At 36.9% G+C, this 26201-nt stretch overlaps 4 protein-coding genes across 5 annotated transcripts; 1 reads left to right on the top strand and 3 right to left on the bottom strand.

Moving 5' to 3' along the window:
• The first annotated feature begins 3688 nt into the window (after nt 1-3688).
• On the top strand, nt 3689-7010 carry LOC119990533 (auxin-responsive protein IAA2-like). Its single transcript, XM_038836501.1, has 6 exons — nt 3689-4308; nt 4421-4967; nt 5463-5740; nt 5979-6126; nt 6495-6559; nt 6677-7010. Exons 2-6 carry the CDS (start codon nt 4468-4470, stop codon nt 6730-6732), a joined length of 1047 nt encoding a protein of 348 aa, XP_038692429.1. The 5' UTR covers nt 3689-4308; nt 4421-4467; the 3' UTR covers nt 6733-7010.
• A 349-nt stretch (nt 7011-7359) lies between these two features.
• On the bottom strand, nt 7360-14900 carry LOC119990620 (nuclear poly(A) polymerase 4-like). The gene is made up of 12 exons (XM_038836623.1): nt 14100-14900; nt 13911-13988; nt 11529-11636; nt 11273-11335; nt 11027-11188; nt 10665-10778; nt 10506-10568; nt 10104-10433; nt 9836-10000; nt 8750-9682; nt 8054-8133; nt 7360-7958 (listed from the first exon to the last, which is right to left on the bottom strand). Exons 1-12 carry the CDS (start codon nt 14229-14231, stop codon nt 7934-7936), a joined length of 2253 nt encoding a protein of 750 aa, XP_038692551.1. The 5' UTR covers nt 14232-14900; the 3' UTR covers nt 7360-7933.
• Nucleotides 14901-15036: 136 nt separating this feature from the next.
• LOC119990621 (DNA-directed RNA polymerase III subunit RPC7-like) lies at nt 15037-20133 on the bottom strand. Of its 2 annotated transcripts, none has more exons than XM_038836624.1 (9): nt 19915-20133; nt 19515-19654; nt 19141-19279; nt 18283-18405; nt 18108-18158; nt 16607-16653; nt 16172-16384; nt 15499-15553; nt 15037-15361 (listed from the first exon to the last, which is right to left on the bottom strand). In XM_038836624.1, exons 2-9 carry the CDS (start codon nt 19605-19607, stop codon nt 15345-15347), a joined length of 738 nt encoding a protein of 245 aa, XP_038692552.1. In that variant the 5' UTR covers nt 19608-19654; nt 19915-20133; the 3' UTR covers nt 15037-15344. The 2 variants fall into 2 exon arrangements, with proteins under 2 accessions (XP_038692552.1, XP_038692554.1); XM_038836626.1 differs by having other exon boundaries at nt 16274-16384; nt 19915-20130.
• A 762-nt stretch (nt 20134-20895) lies between these two features.
• Nucleotides 20896-22867, bottom strand: LOC119991072 (acid phosphatase 1-like). Its single transcript, XM_038837262.1, has 3 exons — nt 22116-22867; nt 21562-21771; nt 20896-21187 (listed from the first exon to the last, which is right to left on the bottom strand). The coding sequence occupies exons 1-3, from the start codon at nt 22514-22516 to the stop codon at nt 21010-21012; spliced, it is 789 nt and encodes a 262-aa protein (XP_038693190.1). The 5' UTR covers nt 22517-22867; the 3' UTR covers nt 20896-21009.
• Nucleotides 22868-26201: the final 3334 nt, after the last annotated feature.

The raw sequence follows: 26201 nt of genomic DNA, 5'->3' as shown, positions 1-26201 counted from the left end.
TTACACACCCATCTACATCACATGTTTCTGGCAGTGAAATTCCCTGCTATATTTGTTTCTGCAAGAAAGATAGAGAAGATCAATCACCATTTGATTTGCATAAACTTTCAATATCAATTACCATATTTGTACAGACCTTTCTCTCTGGCATGTAGGTATGAGATGGCCTGGGCCTGGTCTGCTGTACTCTTCTAGAAAAAGAGAGAGAAGAAAAGAAAAGAAAATCCTAATTAGGGGCCACTTTTGATTAAAAGAAAGATTAGTTAGTGATAACAAGCACTTTTTTAGAAGATAATTAAGGAGCATTAATATTTCATAAAAAGCTTAAAAGAACCTAACTTTTATGTAAAAACTAAACAAGGAAAATAATTTATTTTTTTTATATTTTTGTAGGGAAGATGAGGAATCTTCCTTTTTAGGGAACTTTACTAGGCATCCTTTTGTTATTGGTAGATATTTTTGGCATCTTTGCCTCACACAATCCTCTTTTTCTTTTCTTGTTTTCAACATGTATTTATCATTGATGATGTGTAATCAATTGGCACACTATAATTATGTCATTCATGAGCTGCTATTTTATATTGGGGGGCCAACCGGCCAATAATAAATTCACACTTAGATACTCCAAGCATGCAGTTGCAGGCTTTATTTATTTATTTTTATATTATCACAAGATTTATTTTTAAAGAAGTATTTTTCCATGCCAATTTAAATATGAAATGAAGTTTTTTCTTTTGACCTTTTTCAAGTTAAAGTATTATTAAGTATATTGGCCAACAACCTCTCAGCCGAACCGAGGTGATTAAAATACGTTGGCTCTTATATGTACTTGGATTTTTAAAACTATACAAAACATGTTAAATGTCCATGATGCTAAATGGTCTCAATATTAGTACGTATTGATCATATATTTTGAACAACAACTAACATGGGCGGCACAAAGTTGTCCTAAAAACCACATGAAATGGATAGAGATAAGGAGGAGGTGCCTTCACCATCCTAAACCATAAGATATATATATATATATATATAGAGAGAGAGAGAGAGAGAATTTTAAGATAAATACCATATCCCTAGGTCCCATATTCAATACCGACGCATGGGATAAGTAAAAACTAAATATTACTATAAAAGAAGAAGAGGAGATAGTTCATGGATGCAAATGCATTCAATGAAATGAAGAAAATCAAGAGAGTAATATATGTATCTCCAAGTGTGCTCATTGAGTATCCAAAGCTGTGTGCGGGCCCTCTGGGGTCGTCTTCTCACAAACCCCAAAGTTAAACTTAGAATAGTATCTTATAAGAGCATCCACATCAGATATCCTCGAATTCTCGTATTAAAGTTTCGTTACCTCATATGCAAAGCTCGTTACGCCCTTATCTTTCACAACAACTACACCTTGTGTTTTATTTTTAAAAGCCTGCAAGGTCCAAAACAAAATTCTTCATGTTTACTCCAATTGTTCGATTACCATCAATCAGACGGTGCGGATCAACCAATCAAAGTGACAAGACTTGGAACCTTTGGTGCGCCTCATCTGAGTTGCAACTACTAAGCTCCACACACACACACATACATACATACATACATATATATATGTATGTATTATAAGAGGACAAAGCAATCATTTACCAGTTGAAGTAGCTACAGGGAGTGAGGACCGCATGAAATGAAAGCCTTCACGACTTGTTTCCCAATTCTTACACATTTATTTTCTGTTCCTCTCACTCAATCAGCACCGTTGGATTTAGATCTATCCTTTGATAATTGCCAATTATAGTGTCCACTCCAAAAAATAATAATGGGATTGCTACAATTTTGTTTTGAACGCGCCCAGATTGCAAGTGGGGGAAATGTTGAACTTAAATCCCAAAAAAAAAAAAAAAAACGTGGCTTCAGGGTCGAGCATGTTGGATGGTTGGAGGCAAAAATAGCATCGTATTTTACCCAATTCACTCACTCGACAGCAGCGAGCGCCTGTCTTACACGCGGCCCAGTTGTTAAGGAATAGAAGAGATCACATGGGCCCCACAAAGTGGTTAAATGGGCCGACACGTGTGAGGAGTGTCTAAATTCTAAAAGGTAAATTGGTTGCGTTTCGCAGTATCCAAAACCCAGTGGACAGTACAGACCAGCCGACCAAGCCAGGGCTCAACGCATGCAGGCTACTTATCTTATCTATCCAAGGCTAACCATATAATCAGGTTACTTAACTCTACTGCTTCTATTTGTGGTTAAGATGTCAACTTTGATATATGAAATGACCATGATACCCCGCAAACGGTGGCAAATATGAAGAGTCAAAGAATCACCCACTCAAAACAAATAATTCTATTGTTGACGTCCCCCCACCTGAGAAAACAATGTAATATTTGAATGGCTTTGTTATGACGATATAATATATATATATATATATGCATGTATATGTATAAAGAAATGAACATCATTTTCAAATTGTATTCCTAGGCCTATGATAGTTGTTACATGTGAGAAAAAATGTAGCCATGGATTGGCCCCTAGATTCTCATGTGGGAAAAAAAGAAACTAGTTTTGAGTCCAATTTAGTTCATGTGTTTGGAGAATGAATAATTGATCACTATCATTACTCTATTCACTACTACCAAAAATGACAGATTCCATTTGTTTCCCACGGAGCCCATCAAGATTAAAAATTTCACGTCATTAACCTAACTAAATTGTTATAAATAAAACTCAACTTCTTTCACATTAAATATGCGTATCAATAAGATTTTAAGACTAAATCTGATGTATCCACAGTGAATTAAAGTCTAAAAAAAACAATATCTTTTTTGGGCATAGTATATCTGTTGTGCCACTCTGACCGTTCTAGAGGTGTTTTCATGAGTATAAAAACCATAAATAAACAAATTCATGCAGGACTGTGACCAAGAGACAACAATATCTATAAAATGAGAAAAATACTATAATTTTAGAGTTTAGTCAAAAAGTTAGTTAAGAGAGGAAAGTTGCACAAAACTAACGAGATAAAAACAGAAAACTGAAAATGACATCAGGGAGGGAAGGACATTTTGGTCATATGCGGTGCAAAAGTAAAGTTTGGTTTGGTTTGGGTTGGTGACTTGGTGAGCCACTCGCACGTGTTAACATTCTCTTTGTAAATCCGGATGGACGGAGCCGTAATCACATACATACAGAAACAAACGGAACTGGTAACAGTCGTCAGATTTTGTTGAATCAAAATCTCAAATCCTGAGGATCAACGGTGGTAATTCATTCTCTCACACATCGCGCATTGGGTTGTGTGAAGTGTGAACGGTAAAGAGAGACAGAGAATCATGGGAAACGCATATGCTTTGCTTTTATTGCAAAAAATCCCTGCAAATATGGATCATGCAAATGCAAACAGCAAACCCTCTCTCTCTCTCTCACTACTTTCTTCTTCTTCTCTCTCTACATTTCAACAAAAAATAATCAAATCCCATCTCTTTCTTGACTCCCAAAAGCCAACAATTGGTCAGAATCTCTACTAACCCTCACTACTTTCAATTAATTTAACAAATCAAATGACTTTCAATGTCCACTGTCAAATTTCTCTAACTAGTTTAAACTGTTTAATCAAGTTTTTCTCTCTCTCTAGGACAGAGACTGGTCTAAATAAAGGGAGGAGGATGTTTTGGGTAGTGTGATAATAGTGAAAATATGGCTATAGCTGTGACTCTTTGTAGGGGTAGAGTAGACTTGGAGAGAAAGATGGTCACTTTTTTCTTTAATGGAGGTCAGCACAGCACGCTTTGCTTCTTCAACCGAACAACCTAAAACATTATTTTAGGTTGGGGTTGCGTGTGTGTTATTATGCTCTGAAGTCTGAATTCTCAGTTCTCTCTGGTTCCTGCTTTTGGGGTCTCGAACCTTTCAGGGTTTTTGTTCCCTTTTATTACACCCATCTTTCTTCACTTCTGCCCCCACTGTCTTTTTTAGTTTCCCTCACATCTTATAACGAACGAAGTCTAAGTCCTTCATTAGAGAGGAACCCATTGACTGTGCTTAGAAACAAATATGAAAGCAAGATATATCTGTTGTATGCCTTTTGCCTTTGTGAGTTTGAGTTGCTAGAGCTCTTGTATTTTTGGGAGTTTCTTTTCCTTCAAAGGTGTTTATTCATATATTGTAGTCCGGATTTCTGTTTCTGGGATTTCGAGTGAAGATCTCAAGTTTCTCGCCTATTCCATTCTGGGTTTTGATTTGGAATCTGTATCTTGACTTCTATTGCTGATTCAGAGATGTGGGTGTTCAAGATTTTGTTCTTTGGTTGAGGACTGGCAAGTGAGTGACGAGTCTTAAGTCTTTTTAGCTTCCTGTGTTCGGTTCTTTTTATACGTGATTTCCTATTGTTGTACGCGAGACTGAGATTCTCCATTATTGTGGCCTTTTTCAGGTATAGAAAGCAGAAGCAGAAAGTCATTATTGTTGAGTGAAGTAGAAATGGATTGTTGTTCAAACAATGGTAAAGCTTGTCCTAATCTGATAGATTTGATTCCCAAAGAGAGGGTGTGGCTTGTGAAGAGAGATGAAAAGCGAGTCCATGGGTCCTCTGAGGAGAAAAACCTTGAACTAAAGCTTGGTCCCCCAGGTGTTCAAGACTGGTCCAGGAAGAATTCCTCAAGAAACAGCAACAAAGAAAGAGAGAATGAGAAGTCAATTAATCTCTCTCTTGGCTACTTCTCTTCCATGACAAATAACAACAACAATGGGAACCTAACACATAAGTTCTCTTCCTCTGAAAATTTGTCATCTCCATGGTCTACAAAGGGTTCTTTTCTTCAGTTTCCATCTACAACCCAACAAAGCTTGCCTGTCATGGTGAAGGAATCCTCACAGTCACAGCCCTGTTGTACCAAAGTGGTAGAATTGCAGTCTGCAGAAAATAAGGCTTTTTCACCAGTACCTGCAAATACAGCTGTGCCCAACAGCTCCCAGAAAAGGTACTCCAGCTTTTGGCCTCTCAATTTCTCTCTCATACTTGTGTGTTTTTTTCCTTTTCCCTTCTGACACAGGATATTCATTCACAGGATCACATTCTTAGTTGTTGTTTGTGTGGTCCATGTCCATGCATAATTGTTTGTTTCATTTATTTATGTTTCCTACTATGTAATTTAATGGATATGGTCGACCCATTTGCACTTTTAATAGCATATTCCCATCTTGATCTGTAAGTGTAATATCTTTTTACCCCTCTTGGTTTAGGATTTTACTGTGTAGTCAGTATTTTCTATTCCTGCAATGCAAATGCTCATTCATGTTGTCTTTAAGCTTAAAGTTGACATTAACCCATCATTTTCCCTTTTGGTGCAAGTCTGTCTCTTTCTGTTAATCACTATCCCACTCTACCCTTGTATGATAAATATGGCTTGGACTTGGATATGATGGGGTTGTTGTTAATGACCTGAATAAATCTTTTGATGGTCTTTCATGAGCAGAAGTGCCCCTGGTCCAGTTGTGGGATGGCCTCCAATCCGTTCATTTAGGAGAAATCTTGCAAGCAGCAGCTCTTCAAAAGCATCTCCTGATCCTCAAAATGGAGTCCCAAGCAAGAAGATTGCCAGTGAAAAACAAGTTGAAAGTTGCAACAAAGGTCTGTTTGTGAAGATTAACATGGATGGAATCCCAATTGGAAGGAAAGTGGATCTCAAAGCCTATGACAGCTATGAGAAACTTTCAAAAGCTGTTGATGAACTCTTTGGAGGCCTTCTTGCAGGTGGTGGTCTAACTAATCCTAATTTTACTAATCGCTATTTCCACGCTCAATAAATCGCATTCATTATTGATATAATACTTCGTTTTAATAAGGTGACTGGCTTACTAATACAACAGGAGTTGAAAGGAGGAGGAAGAGTTAGTCATCTAGTAACAGTTAATCTACCACATAAATATATTAATGTGGCCTGTAAAAAGATATGGTTATCTTATATTTTGTCTCATGCTTCTTTGTTTAGCTCAAAAAGACTCCTCTGCTACTGGAATAATGAACACTGAGGAGGAAGAGAAACCAATTACTGGCATATTGGAAGGAAGCGGCGAATATACTCTTGTTTATGAGGATAATGAAGGAGACAGGATGCTTGTTGGGGATGTCCCATGGCAGTAAGCATCTTATCACTCTGGATCTCATGCTTTTTTTAATAACCCCCCTAACCTCAAATTATATATTCCAGCACTTGGTAATTGAGCCTATGAAAACAACTCCCATATACGCTTTTCTGTCGTTTAGTTTGCCCGGAAAAACGGTATTAGATTCCTAATCGATTAATTAAGCACAGTGTTCCCTTGTCACCTCTATTTCTTTGTATTATATCATGCATAAGGTCCCTTTTATACTACGAGAACTGTCATACATTTTGAGAACCTGACCAAGGCATATTGCTATTCCTGGTTATTCAATTCTTGTGTGATTTACTAATATATTGCTCGAGTATTGTGATCCTCTAATTCTTCATTGTGTGGTTTTGCAGCATGTTTGTGTCTATGGTGAAGAGGCTGCGTGTTTTGAAGAGTTCTGACGTCTCTTCCTTAAGCCGTGAGTATCCTACACAATTATGAAGAGCCTCAATCACCTTGATTAGTTGAAAGCTCATATATTTACAATCTCTAATTCTAAATTGGCGCTTCTGGTTTTTTTCCTTTCAAAATCCAGTTGCAAGTGGAAAGCTAGACAGGAGAACTAAAATGGATTCAGCAGCCTTGAAATGAAAATGAGAACATTTTGGGTTGAAATGAAGGTTGAAGGAAAAGAGTTTTGTTCAATTTTGAATTTGGGTTTCTGTTACTATTGTTATTATTATGGATCTTCTTGCACTTGGGAAGTACATATATATTGTGGCAAACCTGTGTACTCTTTTTTTTGCCAGTTTGTCTATTTTGACATGCTCTTTCAGCTCAAATGTAATTGGCAACAATGCTTAAAGCAATGTCTTATGCTTTTGACTTGTATTTAGTGTGATAAGCCCATCTTTAATTGGTTCCCCAAACTTAGCTTTATTGGTTATTTCAATGGTTTGGATTTGTCTCCGGGGGTGGATCATGTGTGCTTAGCACTTGGTCAATTTTTGTTTTTTTTTCGAAAATAGCATTTCATCATTTTTTTACAGTGACGTTTAGTACTTTGAAAATAAAAAAAACCTAATGACAATGTTGCCAAAAGTTATCATTATTGGCTTTTTTAAAGTATCATTTAATATATTCTTTATCATATTTAAGATAATATTCCGTTATTATTATATTTAAAGTGATTGAATTTCTATTCAATATTTTCTTTTTTTTATTGTATTTTTTTTTTATGTTTATTCTTTGGTACATGAAGTCAATTTCTTTAGCACATTTATGTCCCCAAAAGAAAAAATTCATAGCGGTTGAATGTTTGATAACTACAAAGGAAAATGCTTTATCAAAGAAAAAAAAAAAAAAACTACGAAGGAAAATGTACAGCTACAAATCCAAAGCTTGACTAGTTTCTACTTCCTAAGAAAAATAGCAGATTGAACACCCCCCCCCCCCCCCCCCCCCTTCTCTTCATTTGAAGAACACTAAGTATGTCTTCAACACCCGAAAGGGAAACGAAAAAAGTAAAACACCTTCCAGGATATCACTATCTGCTAAGAAAGCATCCAGCCAACACATCCAGGCGTTGAATAAATGCATAACTTATGCACGATATCGAAATCCGCCATATGGGAAGAACCGATACATGTTTCATGGCAAGGCTATACCCTCAGAGCTATTCAGAACGAGGAGTTGGATTTCCAATCTACAAGGTAGATTGGGAAGAATGCCTGAAACATAAGAAAGAAACGAAAGCCAACGATTAAATACACTTTAACGAAAAGCTGGCTTTTAGCAAACCTTACAGGCAGGCGTCGTCCCACATAAGATCTCCTTGTGACGACTTTTCCTCTCACGCTGTTGATGCAAGACGCAACCTACCATACAATAAAACGCAAACGAAAAAGCAGTATAAAGAAAAATATTGTGCGAGAAAACACAAACACCAAAATCTAACATTTTCAAAACATGCCTCATCACTGGTTTCTGAGCATTAGCTTCTGGATCAACTCCAGCCATGGGTTTCAGCACCATCGCAAGTGCATCATTAGTCTTTACAATATTTATAAAACAAAAACCAAAAAGGAATGTCAGGCAGATTGGTCAGTCAAAATAATCAGTAATCGGAAAAAGAAGTGTAACATCAACTTAAACAATAATGCTAGGATGCGGACACTTTCAACACAGATAATTAAAATCCTTCACCATCCAAGCTCCAATTTGTATGAGTATAAACGTCCCCGGTAAAGACATAAAATTATCATGAATATTCTTTTCTCTAGTGGTCGAAGGAGAAGTGGTGGGAATAATTTTGGGGTTGGAGGAGGGAAGATCAACTGTTCCATTCAATGGACGTGGAGGACACATTTTGGAGTGGGTGGAGGGAGGGAACAACTGTCACAGGTCATTTCCTCATGGCACACTAGGTAATGCATCATCTAACATTACATGCTAGAGATAAAAACATTGGCAGGAAAACCAACAGAGTAAAAGCAAAAGGCTAATAAGCATAAAATTGGGAATGAAGTTTGGCCTAGTGGCCAATCCTCCCATGTTAAGGCCCATGCCTGAAAAGAGTTCATGGGTTCAAAACCCCAACCCTGCTTACCTATATAAAAAAAGGGGCATAAAATGAATTATAAAAGTGAAAGTAACGTATATTAAAAACCTTTATGTTGTCCTGCAATCCACAATGCAATACTCCATTTCCATCTAGAAACTCTTGATGTAAATGAGAGATGAAATCTGCACCACAGGAATCACTTTGAGACACTCCTGCACCATTACTCCCTTCACTGCTTCTCTCCATCCCTCCATTGCTACCTTCACTGCCACCAGAAGCTATCCGTCCAAAAACTGAGTACAATCCATCCTCACTTTCAAGGGATGTGACTGTACTGGAATTTGGGGAGCATCTACTCTCACCATTCCCCTCTCGGCTAGTTAAATCTGTGTTAGATGCTCCATCAACCGCCTTATGCCTCACCTCCACCCCAATTGATCCAACCACACTACTCATGCCATCAGCCCAACATGTATAATCACCTTCAGCAATTTTTTCCCTTCCCATGAGGCTTGATGCCAAACAGTCCGAGGACGCATTGTCAGACTTATGAATATTGATTTCAGGAGAAACAGAGCCCAGTCTCTGAGGGCTAGTCGATTGTCGTTTATCTGAGACATCTTGCTGTAAATCTAAAAAAACAGAACCATTTTTCCTTTTACGGCTTCTCTCAGAGGACCCAGACTGACTTGAGTAACCATCCCCAGAAGATTGTTTAACAGATGGATGCTGCACTGAGACTCTAGGATGGCGGGATCGTTTAAAACCATCGGGGATGACATAAGAAGGAAGTTGCCTTCTACGTATATGGGAAACATAGATTTCCATCCCAGGCTTCCAGAACATGTACATATTTACAGAATGTCTAAATTCGTCAACTGTGCCACGAATATCAAACTGCTGACCTTCCTGAACAATTTCCCCCTGTTTCCTCTGCAAACCCATAAAGAAGGCACTATGTGCACATGGCTTGGATGAATCTACATACTCATGAGGGTAAGGATGGCACTGCAACTTTCCATATGTGTCCCGCTCAATCTGCAAATATTGCATTACAAAGCAAGACATGAGAACAACATAAGCAAATTTTTTCCGGTCATTTTTACCTCTTTAAATACAATCGGTAAACTTACAGAAATCAACTACTTGAAAACATTATATCACAGGCATGCCTAAAGGCATAAATATTACCATCAGAGTCAGCTGCCTCAACCGAGATTCTACCCATCCTCTCCAAGCACGCAAGTCATCAACGTTAGCAGCAACTATGTCAACCTGAAGATAATTTTTATAGCTTTCAAAGAACAAGTACGGCTCAAAAAGAGCACTCCACTTGGCTTTATTCAGCTCTATCTCCTGGAATATTTCAAAATAAAAAGGCAAACATCAGTTATAAACCATAATTACTCTAATGGTTTGCTCCCAATTTCTAAATATCAAATCTTGTCTAGTTTCTCACCTCACAAATCTTGTTACCATATTCAAACTGCTCCATCATAACCCGAAGGGTACTTGTTGAAACGTTATAACTAGAATTCATGCAAGGGTAGGCAGGGGTTATTATTGGCATGTGATGAGTTCGATCCCGAGGATTTTTACGAGGATCCCAAACTGAAAATCCAAGTTCATCCTCCTCAATCTCACATAGCATAACAGGGTTCGGCCAACGCCATTGCGTATAGACCCTAAAAAATCTTGAAACAAGCATACTAGGAACTGCATTAGGGTACAGCTGGCACACACGAGCTACAAGAAGAGCCCAGTTCACACCACCAAGAAATCCAGTTACCTGAAAACCATTAATAAGATCAGGAACCCCGACTATCAGGAAAAAAAAAAGAAAGAAGAAATGCGCACTTACATTGGAATAAACACCGCGCCTCTTAGCCCAGAACTTCAAACATCGGAGTGTCGTGCGAAAATTCTACAAGACATCGAAAAAAAGATTGGTTGTAGGGACAAATTAGAAAGTTACCTCAACATTAAATCAATTAAAGACAAATCATTGATAAAAAGTTACCTCAACATTAGGAATGAGCTTAAGAATTTGATCCGCAACCCTGCAACCATTAAGGCTTCGAACAGTGGGCTCATTGACATCATACAGGACAGACAAATCAGAGATATCCAAGTCCTATTGAAAGTTTGTAAGCAAAAATAATATCATCACCATGCTCGAGTACAGAGAATGAAAAAACAAACAAACAAACAAACAAAGGTCTGAAAAAAAAACTATCATATACTACAGAAAGTTCTTTCTACAGCTTGAAGAAAATGCTCACAAATGAAATCAAAACAACAGTGATAAAGTAAAACATGTTACGATCTAAATTGTCCCCAAAATTCTGCCCAAAAGATCGAAGCAAGGCAATTTGTACTTACATCTGGAACCAATAACTGCGATATACTTGCATAAAGGAGATCTATTGATATTCCATTAAACTTAAATTTCATCACAGGGACGTGAGCATCAGGTACTGGTTGTAGTTCTGTTACTTCTTCCATTTCGGCCAGGATGTCATGCAATACAAAGAAGAAGTCTTCCTGGCAGAGAAACCACAATTAGACGCAAATGATACCAATGTATTCATAATTTCAACCGAACGAATTGACCCAATTAGTATTCACCTCCCGATTCACATAGGATGGCCCAATGCATAATGTGTCTAAGTCAGCCCCAGGACCATGTACCTATCAAGAAAATGATAGCCGTGAGCATATTTTCATATTGACAGGAAATACAGAATAAGAAAATTTAAAACTAATGTGCGAGTAAAATAAATGGCAACTGGTAATAGCACATAACTCCAGCTGGCAGGCAAAAGATCTAACTGACTCTTCACAATACAGTAGAATCATAATCCCTAAACATATTCATACACACCCCAAGTCGATAAGAGCCAAAGGTAAAAATGACAGCATTTGCATCTTCAACCATTTGATCTGTGTATCCTCTCAAGCGTGTAAGTTGCTGCACCCAACATTTTACAATCTAAAAGAAAGAGGAGAAATGTTATGATAAAAATCCAAAAGTAAGTAAAAAAAAGAAGCAGCCAATCAACACAATGGAAATATAAAAACAGATATACAAAACTGAACTTCATTTAGAAAATTGATGAAAGGAAAAAAAATCGATGAAATAGCTAATAGCACGACGACAGAAAAATGTTGAATTACATCACAACACTCGACGAAGAAAGCAAAGACAAAGAAGGAATATTTAAAAAAGAAGTCCTAAAAGACAGTTTGTAATCATTTGACGAATTGGTTTAAAACACCTCATCCCTCCTCCCGCTACCATCTAGTATCTACCACTTAATGCAAAGTTCTATGTAGGGTTAATTTCCAAATTCAAATTTCCCAGCATGAGTCACGTATATAGTAAAAAGTAACAAAGGGAGGGTTGACTTTGAAAATCATATCCACTCCTACCGATAAAAACCTAAGTTTTTTCATCCACGACCACACAATTCAATCCTCATATCTGCAAAACATTCAATACAGAAAATTCTATCTGATTCAATTCATGGACTGCCAACTTTACAAACCTTATCCGATATTGCTGAAGGATAATAATAGCGGTTGAATAGTTTCAGTCACAGAAAGAAAGGGTCATTTACAATTGGATCACCGACTGATTTTATTGCCCGTTTTAGACACTTGACATTTTGCAAAACAATGAAATCAGCCAATTTTGTAAACTGGCTACAATAACGAAATTAGTTAGTGACCAAGTAGAGTAAAAAATTTAATAGGTGCCGAATTGAAACTAACACTGTCTTTCCATGACAAAGTATATTTTACCTAAAAAATTAAATAGTACAGTTTACTGCAACAAACACAGTTTAAAGAGACAAAAGAGTGCCATCATTTGACGTCGTAATTAAAGCAACAACTCAGATGTCATTGAAGAAAAACAAGAAAAGTCAAAGCTAAGTAGCTTACCAAATAGCAGTGATGACCTTCCAAACTATTAATTAATATAACAAATCTATACATAAAAAATACACTGATTCACCTTTTTTGGAAATTAAGGACTTTAGGTAAGAAAAAAAGTCAGGGCGTCTTTAATTCATGCTGGAAATACCTAGCCCACCCCGTACAAATAAAATCAAAATCTAAAATATGTTAGAAGGTCCACGCTCGGCTTGACTACATATGCAAGTCTCAATCTTTGAACCTGGAGCTTGAGCTCTAATTAACTAACCTAAACAACTGCTAGACTGTTTCCCATGAGCCATGTCCGAGCCAAAGATCTTTGAAGCTTGAGTGAGTATGAGCTCAATATGGAGCCCAGCCCCATTCACACACTCCAGCAATTACCTTTATATAGAGCTGACATTAACTCGTATTTTCTCAACCTGATAAATTATGCATACGTGAATAAACTACAGACTCCTTTCATTGCCACATCTATCAATAGCAGTCTTTTTTTTACTGCCCAAAATGAAGGTTTAATCTTTGTCCTGCACGAGCTAGAAAGTCTCCGTGGAAAATGCATTCGAGGTGACTATCCCTTATTTCAAGAATACTAAAATATACCTAATTTACCAGATGGTAAAACCATCAAAGCTACATAACTAGGTTTCATCTGAACTACATCAAAAAAGAAAAAGAAAAACAGAGATCCACAACTCACTCAAAAAAATTAAAAACTTCTTGAAGATCCCAGTGCTAGTCATGCTATATCACAACACCTAAGGTTATCAAAGTTTGAATCACCATACAACTGACCACATTGTCCTATCATGTTCAACGGAAGTGACATAACAGCTCAGATTCAATAAAAAGTGTTGCATTCATCAATATCCATGAATCTTAAGATACACTCCCCAAAAACATCAAAAGGAGGCATAATAATAGGCCAATCAAAAGATGGGCTTGAGGTTTGAGGCAATGACTTCAATAAACAATCAATAGAAATAAACTTCATTATAAAAAAGTCAAACCAACCTGCTACAACAGGGAGAACTGAATTCCAGCAAGATGTAGAAAACTAGAACTTTCACAGGTTCAAAATAACATCTAGAAATAATATACTTATCAATAGAAACAAACCCAAACATCCTTATGAGTTATATTTCACCTATTGAATGGAGTATTTTTGAGTGATCTAGAAAGGGAACATGCACAGAAGCTCCAGTTGGAAATCAGTGACAAGCCAGACCCAGAACAATAGGGATCCTTTCAGATCACCAGCACAAGTAAACTCAAAGTTTGAATATGAAAATCACACCGTCGTCTATTAACAAGAACATCCAATTACCTGTCTAAGTCTACCGAGAACCTCCTCCCTCTTTGCGGCCTCCTCCTTGCTCTCGTACAAACCAGAATTCACTAAGAACTATCATAAACAATACATATAAGACAAGATATCGTTACCAAAACTATTTTACCCAAAACAGAAAATTTCTCAATAATTCAATAAAGAACGAAAGAAAACACACAACCCCACCTTCTCCAACTCACGGCTTCTACGAATATCAACATCTGTAGGCCCCGCCACGGAAATTGGCTTCGTAACGCCGTGCTGCTTTGGCTCGGGCGTCGAGGATGCCGCCCAAGTCAATCCCTCTGGACAAACCATCTCAGCAACCCACCAAAAGCAAACCTCCTAAAACTAATTCAATTAAAATCGGAAGAAGACGCAGACAATTATTGAATTGACAAGATCACAGGACGAAAGACCAAGAACCTCGAAAAAAAAAATCCCCCAATTCAAGATCAAGAATTCAGTAACCCTATCAAACCTGAAACCTAAAATCTAAAGATCTGGTAAATCAAATTAAGAAAACAAAACAAGAGAAGGAAAGAAATCGAGGCGAGGATATTTTGGGAGAAAGACGACCAAAGCCCGAAGTCCGGTCGACGCGTTAAAGAGAGAAAAGAGGGATTTTTTGGGAGGATATTTTTAATTTTTGACTGATCGGTGACTCGGTGTACAGTACCGGCTGCTTGTTTGTGTTTCTTTTCACATGCTTTTCGGTGAAAAATCCCATTCGTATTTGGGATTACGTCTGTCGTAAGTAAACGTCTTTCCTACGAGTCTACGACTGGGTGAGGCGTGGGTGTTGAAATCCCGGCCCGGCCCGTTACTGTTGTAGTGGACTCAGTCCCGGCGGGCCCACCTGCGATCTTCTCTATCAACTAATGCTGCTGAGAATCCGAATGAGATCTTTTCTATCAACTAAAAGGACACCATGGAGTTGGAAGGTATGAGGGATCTCTCGTCGGGAGGTTGGTCAAAACCTTGAGAACCAAACAATTTGGTGGCATACTACATGGTCAGAAAGACACTTCCCAGGAAACGGCAAGAGAATTTATGAAAAATGATAAGACCTGGCTGGCTCATGCCAAATATTAAATCAATATCAAAACTGTGTAGCCAAAAGGAGCAAAAGGGTTGGACCAACCTATATTTGCTGGACTGAAACCAATCCACATGGTAAAATAAAAAGGATATGATAGATTGATGGAACCTTCTTGACAAAGTCTGAAACTTTTTGCCCTTAGAATTCTTGGGTTGTATTTACAATGAGGGGGGGGGGGGGGTCATGGGGAAATATCCTTCAGTTCAAAACTGGTAAGAGGAAGAAGAGAACATATTTCCTTGTATGGCAGAAACCCACCATCGAAAATATTTCCGTATGTGCAAACTTGCACCGAGTCATTCGGAATACTGGAGAACAGTCTTGACATGTCAATAAAAAGGTTCATCTGCAAAATTAAGACACCATCAGGAATTTCTAATTCACCAAGTGAGAAGCACATCTTAGAACACAATGTGCTAGCAAAGGAAGTTGTGGACTGCGTGTTCAGCAAGCACAATTGATATGCAAAACAAGAGTTCATACCATCACCTCGATCATCCATGTTGAAATCATCTTCGTCATCATCGAAATCAAAATTCTGCAAGATAGTAGAGCATTAAGGGCAGTTTGTTTCAAGAAACACAAAACATGCTTTCTATTTTTAATGTTTTCTTCTATTATTTAATGGATAAACTTTATGGGAACAAAAATATCAGGCTTAGGATATCATTAAATAAACCCTTTAACAAAAACTAAGCAGCTCTTTCAATGTTCAGAGGCTAAAGTCACAGACCTAAAGACATATTCAGTACAGGTTGCTTATTGACCTGAAAATGGCAAGTCTTTCATAGAGCTCTGAGGCATCCAAATAACAATATGCTAATCTATCTTTTGAGTTGAGAGAACAAGAACACAAGAAAATAAGTCCTCACGTAAAATACAGGAGCCCCGCTTAATAACCTACAGGGTTGGAACTTCTGCATTTAGGGTAGGGTGGTGAAAAGTTTGACCATCTGAAATAGTGGTGCTCCTCTTAAGTTGCTATTTGTGGAAAAAGTTCCCTTTTGAGTTGCATGTTCATCAGACATGAAGCAATGTTTACAATTGTGATCATTCTAGAGAACTCCCTAATGCATAAATTTTGCTAATACTCATCTACTAAATTAAAAAAAAAATAATGCACAAAAAGAAGCACATATAATATATAAAGACGTGCTCCCATAATGTAAAAAGTCCATGCTGTTTTTGACTGCCAAGTTATAGCTTGATACTCGAGCAACATCATCTGAAATACACATCCAAGGTTTTCAGTGGGAACCTGATTATAATCTCCATCATCACTGAATTCCTCCTCTGCTTCTTGTGCATCTTCATCATCATCACCTTCATCTTCACCTTCTTTCTTCTCCTTTTCACCTTTCTCTTGGCCCTGTAGATAAGTACCGGGAAAAAAAAGTTCGGCATGAAACTGTTGGAAAAGAGAAGAGCCTAAACGCCTATGAAAAGAAATTTTGAAAAAATCCCAAAAAACAATAAATTGAATAATTTTTTTTTTCATTTCATAGCCAACGGAAGATGACCATAAAACTTCTATAAGATGTTGCTCTACAATAATGTTGGTGGTAGGTTTACTAATGTTTGAGAATTTCACCTCATTCTTCTGTTCCATTTGTTCAAGTAGATCCAACTTCTGCAGGTCTGTCACACAGACGTCAAAATCAGTTTGATATTCACAGTTGCCTATGACACAGTCACATCTAACACTAAAGCAAAGATGTCATTTCATTGTTGTAGTGGGGGTAGAAAGTCAACTTAACAAATTAGGGATACTTGAACTTGGAGAATGCCAGTCACATGTTCCAATAAAAAGTCAAGATAAAAAATCTAGAAGCTGAGGCCAGTAACCAAAATATTGGGAGAAAAAGAAAAGCAGCAACAGCAGCAGAAGGAAAGAACACTCAATGCTCAAGGTTCTTTCAGTGGAAGTAACTTTCAAGAAGGAAAATTTTATGCAGCCTTATCTCCGTATTGCAAAGAGACTACTTCCATGGTTTGAACATGTAAACCCTAAGTTGCAATGAAACAAATCTACCACTGTGATGCAAGGTAAGATAGGTTCACAATAACAGAAACAGCAAATAAAAGTAGACCACGTAGAGTTAAGGACGGAACAAGACTAATTGTCTCTTGGGTTAAAATATCAATAAAATTCAGTATCAATAAAAACAACTGCTTACAAAGGGCCTTAAAAATCTATTTTACAAATTCCTTTGTAGTCCTAATTCCATTGTAAGTTTGAATGTAAGATACTTTGACTCCTACGGAAACTAATTGGACCAGTTGACTAGGACTAGACGTTGTAAAAATTTCCTTAAGGACCAATAAGAGTACCTGTAATCATTAATTTTGAAATTCCAGCAAACCTGGAAACTCTGGCGAATACCCTAATTCTAAGAATTAAAATGTCAAATAAAACTCAATAAACTGACCCAACAATTCTCTTAACTTGAAAGGAACATAATATGAGACCTAAAACCAGCTATAAAAGGCTGTAAGTTTGCAAGTAAAGCATAACTCCAGAATCCATTCGTATCTGCGTTTTATTTCTGCATCTTAATACTTGCATCACATTGGGCCAAGGCTGGGCTATTATATTAGTCAACAATGATCAGAAACAGCACTAAAAGAATTACATCATGATCACAAAGAATTTCACTCAATCACAACGACTGGTGCTTGTACTTCTTTATGTATTTCCAAAAGAATGCATCAACGTTACATAACGGATATCCAAAGGATATGCAGCCCAGACAAAAACGAAACTATCATCCTTTTAAACTGTATGTGATATGAGCAAATTAAAATGTCAAATTATCACCCTCTCCCACTTACCAACAATGAACATTGCAAACTTTAGAGAAATGCCAAAAGATACCATTCACACATTCAATCATGATCATTGGCTGAATCTAGAGTACATTGTTTGGGCCTAGTATAGAGGATATTTTCATGTCTCTAATTTAGTATGACCAATAAACAAGCGCTGGCAGATGGCACAGGTTACAGCGCAAATTGCGGAAAAAAAATGCCAGCAATCAGAACACCTTAATATATAAGAACGCAAAAGAAACAAAATTAAAATGTTTCAAAACCTGTGTCTGGATTCCACCGTACTCTTTTAGAAGGTCGTTCCCTGTTTGAACCTGAGAATTATTTTATCACAGAAAATAAGACTTTGAAACCATTAGTAAGTGCTAAAAAGAAAACTAAATATGAAATATATTCTCTTTAGTACACCAAGAACTCTAAGCTGATCAACATGCAAACCTCCAATAAGTTCTCTGGGAAAATTCTGAGAATTAAGCTGTAGGAATTGAGTTATCGAATCACGCTTTCCTGTAGTCTTTGGTTTCCCCCGGTCACAAAATCTTTCTATGTCCGTGCTTTGCTCTGGCATCACATTCATGTAGAAAATAAAATTAAATAATATAGTCATCCAAAACTAATAATATAGTAACTCAGGTAGGTATTCAATAATAAATGTCCTCTAATCTTATACTTATAGCATCCGTATCAATTTTTTTTTTATCGATTCCATCCATGCTATTTTCTGCATACTCCTCTTTTTAGCATTCTCTTCCTGGATTGTCTAGACTTTTGAACCGGAGCACCAACATCTCTCTGCTATGCATATCCAAACCATTGTATTGCCGCACATCCAGCACTATGTGCAACATAGGCACATAGGCTCAGTACACTTGAAACAAATCAAAATTTTGCCAAAGAAAAATAACTTCATCGTTTTCAAAGATAATCCTCATATGAAATGTTTTTTAACAAAAACTTAATCTACTTTAACTAAATATAAATAAAACTTTTCTACTCCATTTACAAGAAAATATCAGCAAGAGATGAATTATGTCCTTTACAGAGACATACTCTTATGACCAAACCATGTGGTTCGATGGAACCTCATCCTCTTTGGCAGGGGTCCATGGCTTCTAACTGGCATACAACCATGCCTGCCCCAAATCTTGTGAGGAAAAGGATTTTTGAAAGGGAAAAAGGTCACATATCTGTTGAGCCAGAGTGCCGTCCCCCAAATTCACTTAGAATACTTTCACTATAAAAAACAATATGACAGAGAAAAAAAAAAGAAGTTTGAGGTACTACTTTGTTACTAACCCTTTGAGGAAGTCTCCTCGAGATAATAAGGAGAAGAGCTCCAATAATTTCGTAGCCTTACACTGCCAAGTACCAACTGAATTGCTGACTTACTCTCTATATCAAAGACTTCTTTATCAGGTAACCCAACTTCCAGCTTCTGCAATGGAAAAAGTTCCATTATAAATGGCTAAGTTGTTTATAATACGAAATTTATATCAGGTAATTCAACTTCCTGCAATTACAGAAACAAAATGCGGATATGCAAAACAATGACAGCTTCAATTTAACTACAGATAGCACAATTGTTAACTAGGATATGATGATTTAAACACGATCAGATAGTAAACCAATATTCAATTCCATGGATTTGTACGAGAAACAAGTAGACTCACAGGGAAGAGCTCAACAGGTTTTTGGGGTGCCCGTGGATGGCCCATACCACGTCCGAATCCCCTCCCTCCACGTCCGAATCCTCTCCCTGCCATTTATGGAACTTACTCTTCCTTAATTGACAAGTTTTTCTTTTTTCTTTCTGATTGAGCAAATTAAAAGTCATCGCGTTATTTGCAAGAACTCGCAACTGAATCAACAATAAGAGCAAGAATGCTAATCCACAATGCAACTCCAGATGATTATTTGATTTACTCAAACACATGGCCGTTAAAATCCGCCGACGCAAATCGGAATTTCTTGATTTCGTGTAGGTTTATAGTGCACATAAAATCGTATGAATCGGAGAATTAACCGAATGGTAAACAAATCGCCCAAAATTGAAGACGAGTATGAACACACCTGTTATGTATCTGTGACTGGACAGCGACTGTTCTTCCTGGTGTCAATTTAGGGTTAGAATTCCTGTGTGTCGAAAAGAAGTAGAAAGCTGACTTGACGGAGAAGAGATGCAGACCGTCTTTTAAGAAGGAAGATTTGAAGGAAGCGGAAGGCGGTTGAGACGGAGGCAGGAGGGCACGAGAGTGGCTGCGTTCGGCCTTGTTTAGATGGGCTTAGTCCATCAGAAGTGCAAACTGTTAAAAAGACAAGCTGAAAGCCCAAGCCTAGCAAATCAAACGCCCACATGACTGCATCTGCCGGGCCTTTGTGGGCAATAATAAATCTTCGGGCCCACTAATTTTAACTATTTTTCTTCCTATTGTTTTTTTTTTTTTTCAGGTTCAGAGGTTTGTCGTCCGCGTTACTCTTTGGGTTTTGCTGCTGACGTGTAGGTCGTGCAGATTTGTGGGCAATAAATCTTCGGGCCCGCTAATTTTAACTAAATTTATTTTCTCTTTTTCCTATTTTTTTTCAAGTTCAAAGGTTCGTCGTCCATATTACTCTTTGGGTCCGGCTATTGTGTAGATCGTGCAGAATATCGCATCGAGAGACACCATACAAACTTGTCCTTTGTGCATCCAATATAAGTCTAAAGTGACAAGTTTAACTTATTGGTTTTAATTTATTAAACATGTTTTACTTATTCGTAATTAAGTGATGTTGTAACTTATGATAAATTCTACTATTTTATTAATTCAATTGATATTGAACTATTAAGTGTAAAGTGATTTCACAATCAAAATGATTCATCACACTTATTTTTTGATTTTTTAAGGTGTTATTAATAATAGAACTTTTGTTAACTGAAATATTTGACGATTCCAATTTGATCATCCAATGCTCAAACATTTTAACTTATTAATTGGAAGTCTAAAAATCGTTCCAATACAGTTACTCGAGCAGACTTTTAACCCTCTCGAGCAGTCAACATGTCGAGAGATGACATTAAAAGTTCAAACACAATTTTATTAAAAATGCCCTTGCCACCTTGTCTTCTTGTTAGAGACTATTGATTTTTAAGAGTTTATTACATTTATTACAATTAAAACTTTAAACTTAGCTAATATAGTACATTGGATCGGGTAACTTGAATGTTCGATTGCCTACATTGGTCCCCAATAAGTCACTCCATTGATCACCACTGTTTCCAACGATTCTAAATCCCTTCATCTCCAAATTTCTCCTCTCATTTGATTTGTATTCCGTTGCTGTTTTCCCTGAATAATTCGACCCCCTGCTTCCAAAAACAGTCAAAATATTAGTAAAAAGTATGGATTTGAGGATGGTAAATAAAATCATATATTGAAATGAAAAATCAAACCCCCAAAGGGTTACCCCGAACTAGGTCGAGAGTTTGAAACCTTCACGTTTTGGGAATACTTGATCGTCAGGAAATACCAAAGTCCGTTTGGTTAGTTTCTTGTTTTCTATTGATTTCATATTTTTTAAAATGGACAACGAAACGTGTTTTTGTGTTTTCCTGAAAAAAATGAAAAACAGAAAAAAGCATACAACCGAGATCCCAAATAATTAACAGAAAAACCTCGAAACCCCTTGTTAAAAAGAAATGAAGATGAATCATGTAATATAGCTAGGTGGGGTGCTTACTTGAGTATAAGCATCTCCAAAGTGTGGTAGCCAGCATTCTTCAGATTGGTGGTTGTAACATTCCTTTTGTCTTCAGTTCTTCCAGTTAGAAAAACAGGCTTGATTCCAAGAGACAGAAGTTTTCTGTACAACCTCAGACTTTCTGGCAATACTACTGCTTTGGCTTGAATTACCCATTCGTCAAACACCTTGGCATTGTATGGCTCCACCCTGAAAATCCATCTCCCACTTTTCACCATCTCTCTCCAAAATAGCTTTTGCTTATTATTTAAATTTTAAAACCCACAAAATTAAAGAACAAAAACACATATTTTTAAGATATCATACACACATAATGTCACCTATCACTACAAGAAATAACACATCTACCTACGATTTTAACCACGAAAATATATATCAAAAAAATCGCAGGTGAGAGTTTTCCCGTCGTTAGATATTTGTTGGTTATGAAAGCGTCGCGAAGTTTGTAATGAAAACCCTAGTTGCACGAGCGATTTTTACTCGCGGGTGAAATTATATATGTTTAAAGAAGCTTGGTGAAAGTTGGTACGTACCCAAATCCATGTTGAGCATAATAAGGCAGATTAGAGAGGGTGGTCTCATCAACATCAAAAACCCAAATGTCCTTGCCGTCCTTGGCCAGCTTCAGACTTTCTGCAAAATGAATAGCCTCATCGGCCACCGCTTTTGAGTCTTTCCTGTACTGTTGGCCTAACATGTAGTGTCCAACATAACCTTCACACTCTTGTGGAACCGTCGCCCACCCAATAATGTTGTGAGTTTCAACCCCTAAACGCCAGCTCTGGCAGGAAAGGCCGGGGACGGGGCTGCCGCCAGCCCCGGATTGTGGGCGGAGGAGATGGATTTGGTTGTGGATGCCATGGGAATGAGGTTCAACATTTGCTATTGTAGCAAGAAACAAGGAGAGCAACAAGTGTAGTACTAATGCTGCCATTTAGAATGCCTGTGTATAATCTGGCTAACTTGCCATGTATATATAGATAATGATAGACTCAGTTTTTTTTTCTGTGCCAAATTACTTTTTTGCCCACTATATGCAAGAGAGGATTACCCATGAACTATTGACAATAAACAAATTGAACCTTGAATTATCATATTTGAATTTCAAACCCTTGAACTATGGACTTACTCCAAAGAACTCCCTCCATGCATTAACTTTGGGTATTTAAATATATTTAAAATTTTTTTAACTAAAATACGATAATATCACTTACATTTTCAGTTAAAAAAGATAGAACTAACCATAAGAAAGTTTATTGATATTTTTTTTTTTACATAAAAGTTCATAGAATTCAACAACCAATACCAATTAGATTTTTTCTTTTTAATCTTATTTTATATATGATTTGATATTTAATTCTTTCGAATTACATGTGATTTGACATTTGATTCTCATTTTAAAAATTAATTTTTACACCTCTTTCAATTAATTAAAACAAACTTATTACATTATATCTATACATATCCATACTCGTTAATCGGGTCCGATGCCAACTCCTACTTGCTAATCCGCATTGATGTGATATAATAAGTTTACTTTAATTAATTGATGGAAGTGGAAAAACCAATTATGGTGTGAAAAAAATTAATTTTTAAAATGAGAATCAAATTTCAAATCACACACAAATCAAAAGAATCAAATATCAAATAATATTAAAAAATACAATTTAATCATTTAAGGGTGGGATAACCAATTTGAGGGGATCGGAATACTATATCTCCTCGTTTAAAGCATTCACAAGAAATTGTTTTACAAATGTGTCAAATCCATAATTGTTCATAGTTTCAGATTTTTAAATTGTTTGCCAAGTTTTAATATGAAGGGAGCCTCGCAAGTTCTAACAGTTCCTGTAGTCACATGTTTTCACTTTCCACAGTCTACAACTTTATATGTTATACTGTAAAAGTTTTCCAGCATTTTACTAGTGCACCCTAACGCTCAAAAATTTTCCTACGCAATATCGGAATATCTCGCTAGCATTTTATCAGGGGTGTAGCCCCAAAGTGTTAGCGAGAGGTTTCGAACTTAGTACTCATGAGTTTCATAGAATGCCAAGAACCAACTCCGCCAACCCTTTTAAGTTTAAAAGTTTTCCAGCAGTTGTTTACTGCAAATGTACCACTATAAATGTCCAACACTAAAACACTATTATACATATACCACAAATAACTCATGGCATACAAACCAAAGACATATAGTTGAATTTTAACCAAAATAACTATAGCAGCACATAAATCTACAAACCTTAAAAATGGTGGGAATGGGAAAGTGGGGATGGACAAATACATTGAACATATATATATAAGGTCTCACTCAAATAGTTGACTTATTGCAAGGCAAATGTGTGGTAAGGATGAATAAAAACATGAGAAGAAAAAGATGAAAGCAAAAGATTAGATACCCACAAAATTATTATATCATGTCGCTTTAGTGACTATTATGAATGGAAACATGCGCAGTCTTTCCCGTAAAGCCATTAAAAGTGTAAGAAAATACCGGACTTGGGAATTGAATACAAGGCTATAAGCATAAGATGTTTGAAATCTTGGGTCTTCAAAAGAGAGAATCAAAAAAGATGAAATCTTTTTCACTGTTTGCCCATATATATGTGAGCTTTCAGTGGTGAATGTCTCTATCTCTTTGTGTTCAACCAGGATTTTGTGCAAAAAAAAAAAAAAAAAAAAAACCTTCATAGACTTATAGCCGCTTAATTGGTACAATAAAAGTTCATCAGCACCAAGGGTGGAAGTTGACATCACAGTGTTGAAAATTAGACAACAAAATCTTGCTGTACAAAGCCAAAGTAGTGAAAAAGATATGGCATCTGCTTTTAAGGAGAGAATTTTTTTCATGCATGTTCTATAGTCTATACTATTCATGTGTCAGCTTTGAAGGTTCAAAATACAAATTAATCCTGCAGAGTTCAGAGAGTGCAAGCAAATGTATGTGTAAATTATGTATACAATTGCATTCAGGGAACACACCAGATATTTTCAATGAATCATTGAATACAGGGACAACTCAAATCTGCAAATTATCAGGGATGAGTCAGCTATGGAATTAGGGAAAAATACAGAAAATAAAAATGACAATGACCCATGACATGTTGAATGCGAGACCAAAACAAACAAATGCACATACATGTTATCATTTTCCCGTGAAGTACCTGCAAATGAACAATTAATATGTTCCAGGGGCACAAGCAAATGCATGAATATATATATATATATATATATATATATATATATATAAATCATTCAGGGATCAAACCAGCAATTTTCCAGGAATAACTGAATACAAGGACAACTCAAATCTGCAAATTATCAAGGATGAAAGCTAAGGAATTAGAGAAAAAGGACAGAAAATAAAATTACAATGACAAATGAAATGTTGAATGCGAGTATGCGACACCATAACAAACAGATGCATATACATGTTTATCATTTCCCGTGAAGTACCTGCAAAGAAACTAATAATATGTTCCAGGGGATAAAACAGAAAAAATGAAGTGGCAAAGAAAGTCACCATCATGTGCCTCTGCGTCGACATTAGTTTTCACATTTGTACAGGTCTTTTAAACATGATATTGCTAACATCACAGTGAATGATAACCAGGCACTGTAAAAAAATATAAGTTAGAACAGGTTAGTCTCTCAAAACGTTGCTTCATTGCTTACTTCCCACCTTTAACAAAGCTAAAGACTCTAATGACAAGTAGCAGCATATCAATTTTCACAGTTCCATGGTGTATGAATGAATGTACAATTGATGACGATGAACAACACCACAAAGGAAGAAAAAAAAAAAAAGAGTTTTCTCAAATAAGATTGCAACTGATCACAAACTGCTAGCGCGTCAGGCATCATTTTCAAATGAAAAATGGAACGATAAAACACAATCAATTGCTGCCAAATCTTCAACTTCATAATCGGAGAAACATTCCAGAATTCACTCATCCATTTCCTTCAATATGATGGTAACTAGGGTTAAGAGTGGGTATGGTACACTGTGTGCCGCACCCTTTTTATTATTTTCTTCTTGTAAAGAGGAATCCATCCAAAACATGGCCACATTGGACCCCTCTACATGATAATTGATAAATCTAGGCCCTCGGGCACGTGAATCCCCCGTCTCACGAGCACCAGACAATTATAGGGCCTTCGGCCCATGGGGGCGGCTTTAAAGAAATTTGTTGAACGTGAGAGCTGAACCTAAGACCTCTTGCCTTTGGCAAGAGTTTCAGCTTACCACCTTGCCAACTCCCTAAGAGTTGTGTGCCTAACACTCTAATGGTGCACATCTACGCCATTCGATATATCTTTTATTGTTCTAAAGACATACACATGATGAGTTTCCAATTTACAATGCAGATGTGCACACTCAGAAGCACAACACTTCAAAATAGTGAAACACCATAGTTCCCCTGTCCCCATGGTTAAGAACCCAATCTCCATGAGGTAATTTACAGAAGTCCCAAATTGAGTTTAGCATCACTTATTAGTACTTAACCCAGCTTCAGATACTCCCTCGACAAAATAAAATTATGGACATTCTCTCCATGATCTAGAGTAAAGGAAGACCTAGCCCTAGGAGGAGGAACACTAGGTATAGAGCAACT

Source organism: Tripterygium wilfordii, chromosome 22, assembly GCF_013401445.1.
Source record: "Tripterygium wilfordii isolate XIE 37 chromosome 22, ASM1340144v1, whole genome shotgun sequence".
Lineage (NCBI taxonomy): Eukaryota > Viridiplantae > Streptophyta > Magnoliopsida > Celastrales > Celastraceae > Tripterygium > Tripterygium wilfordii.
The sequence above is the reverse complement of the archived record's forward strand: the minus strand, read 5'-3'. Positions and strand labels throughout refer to the sequence as shown.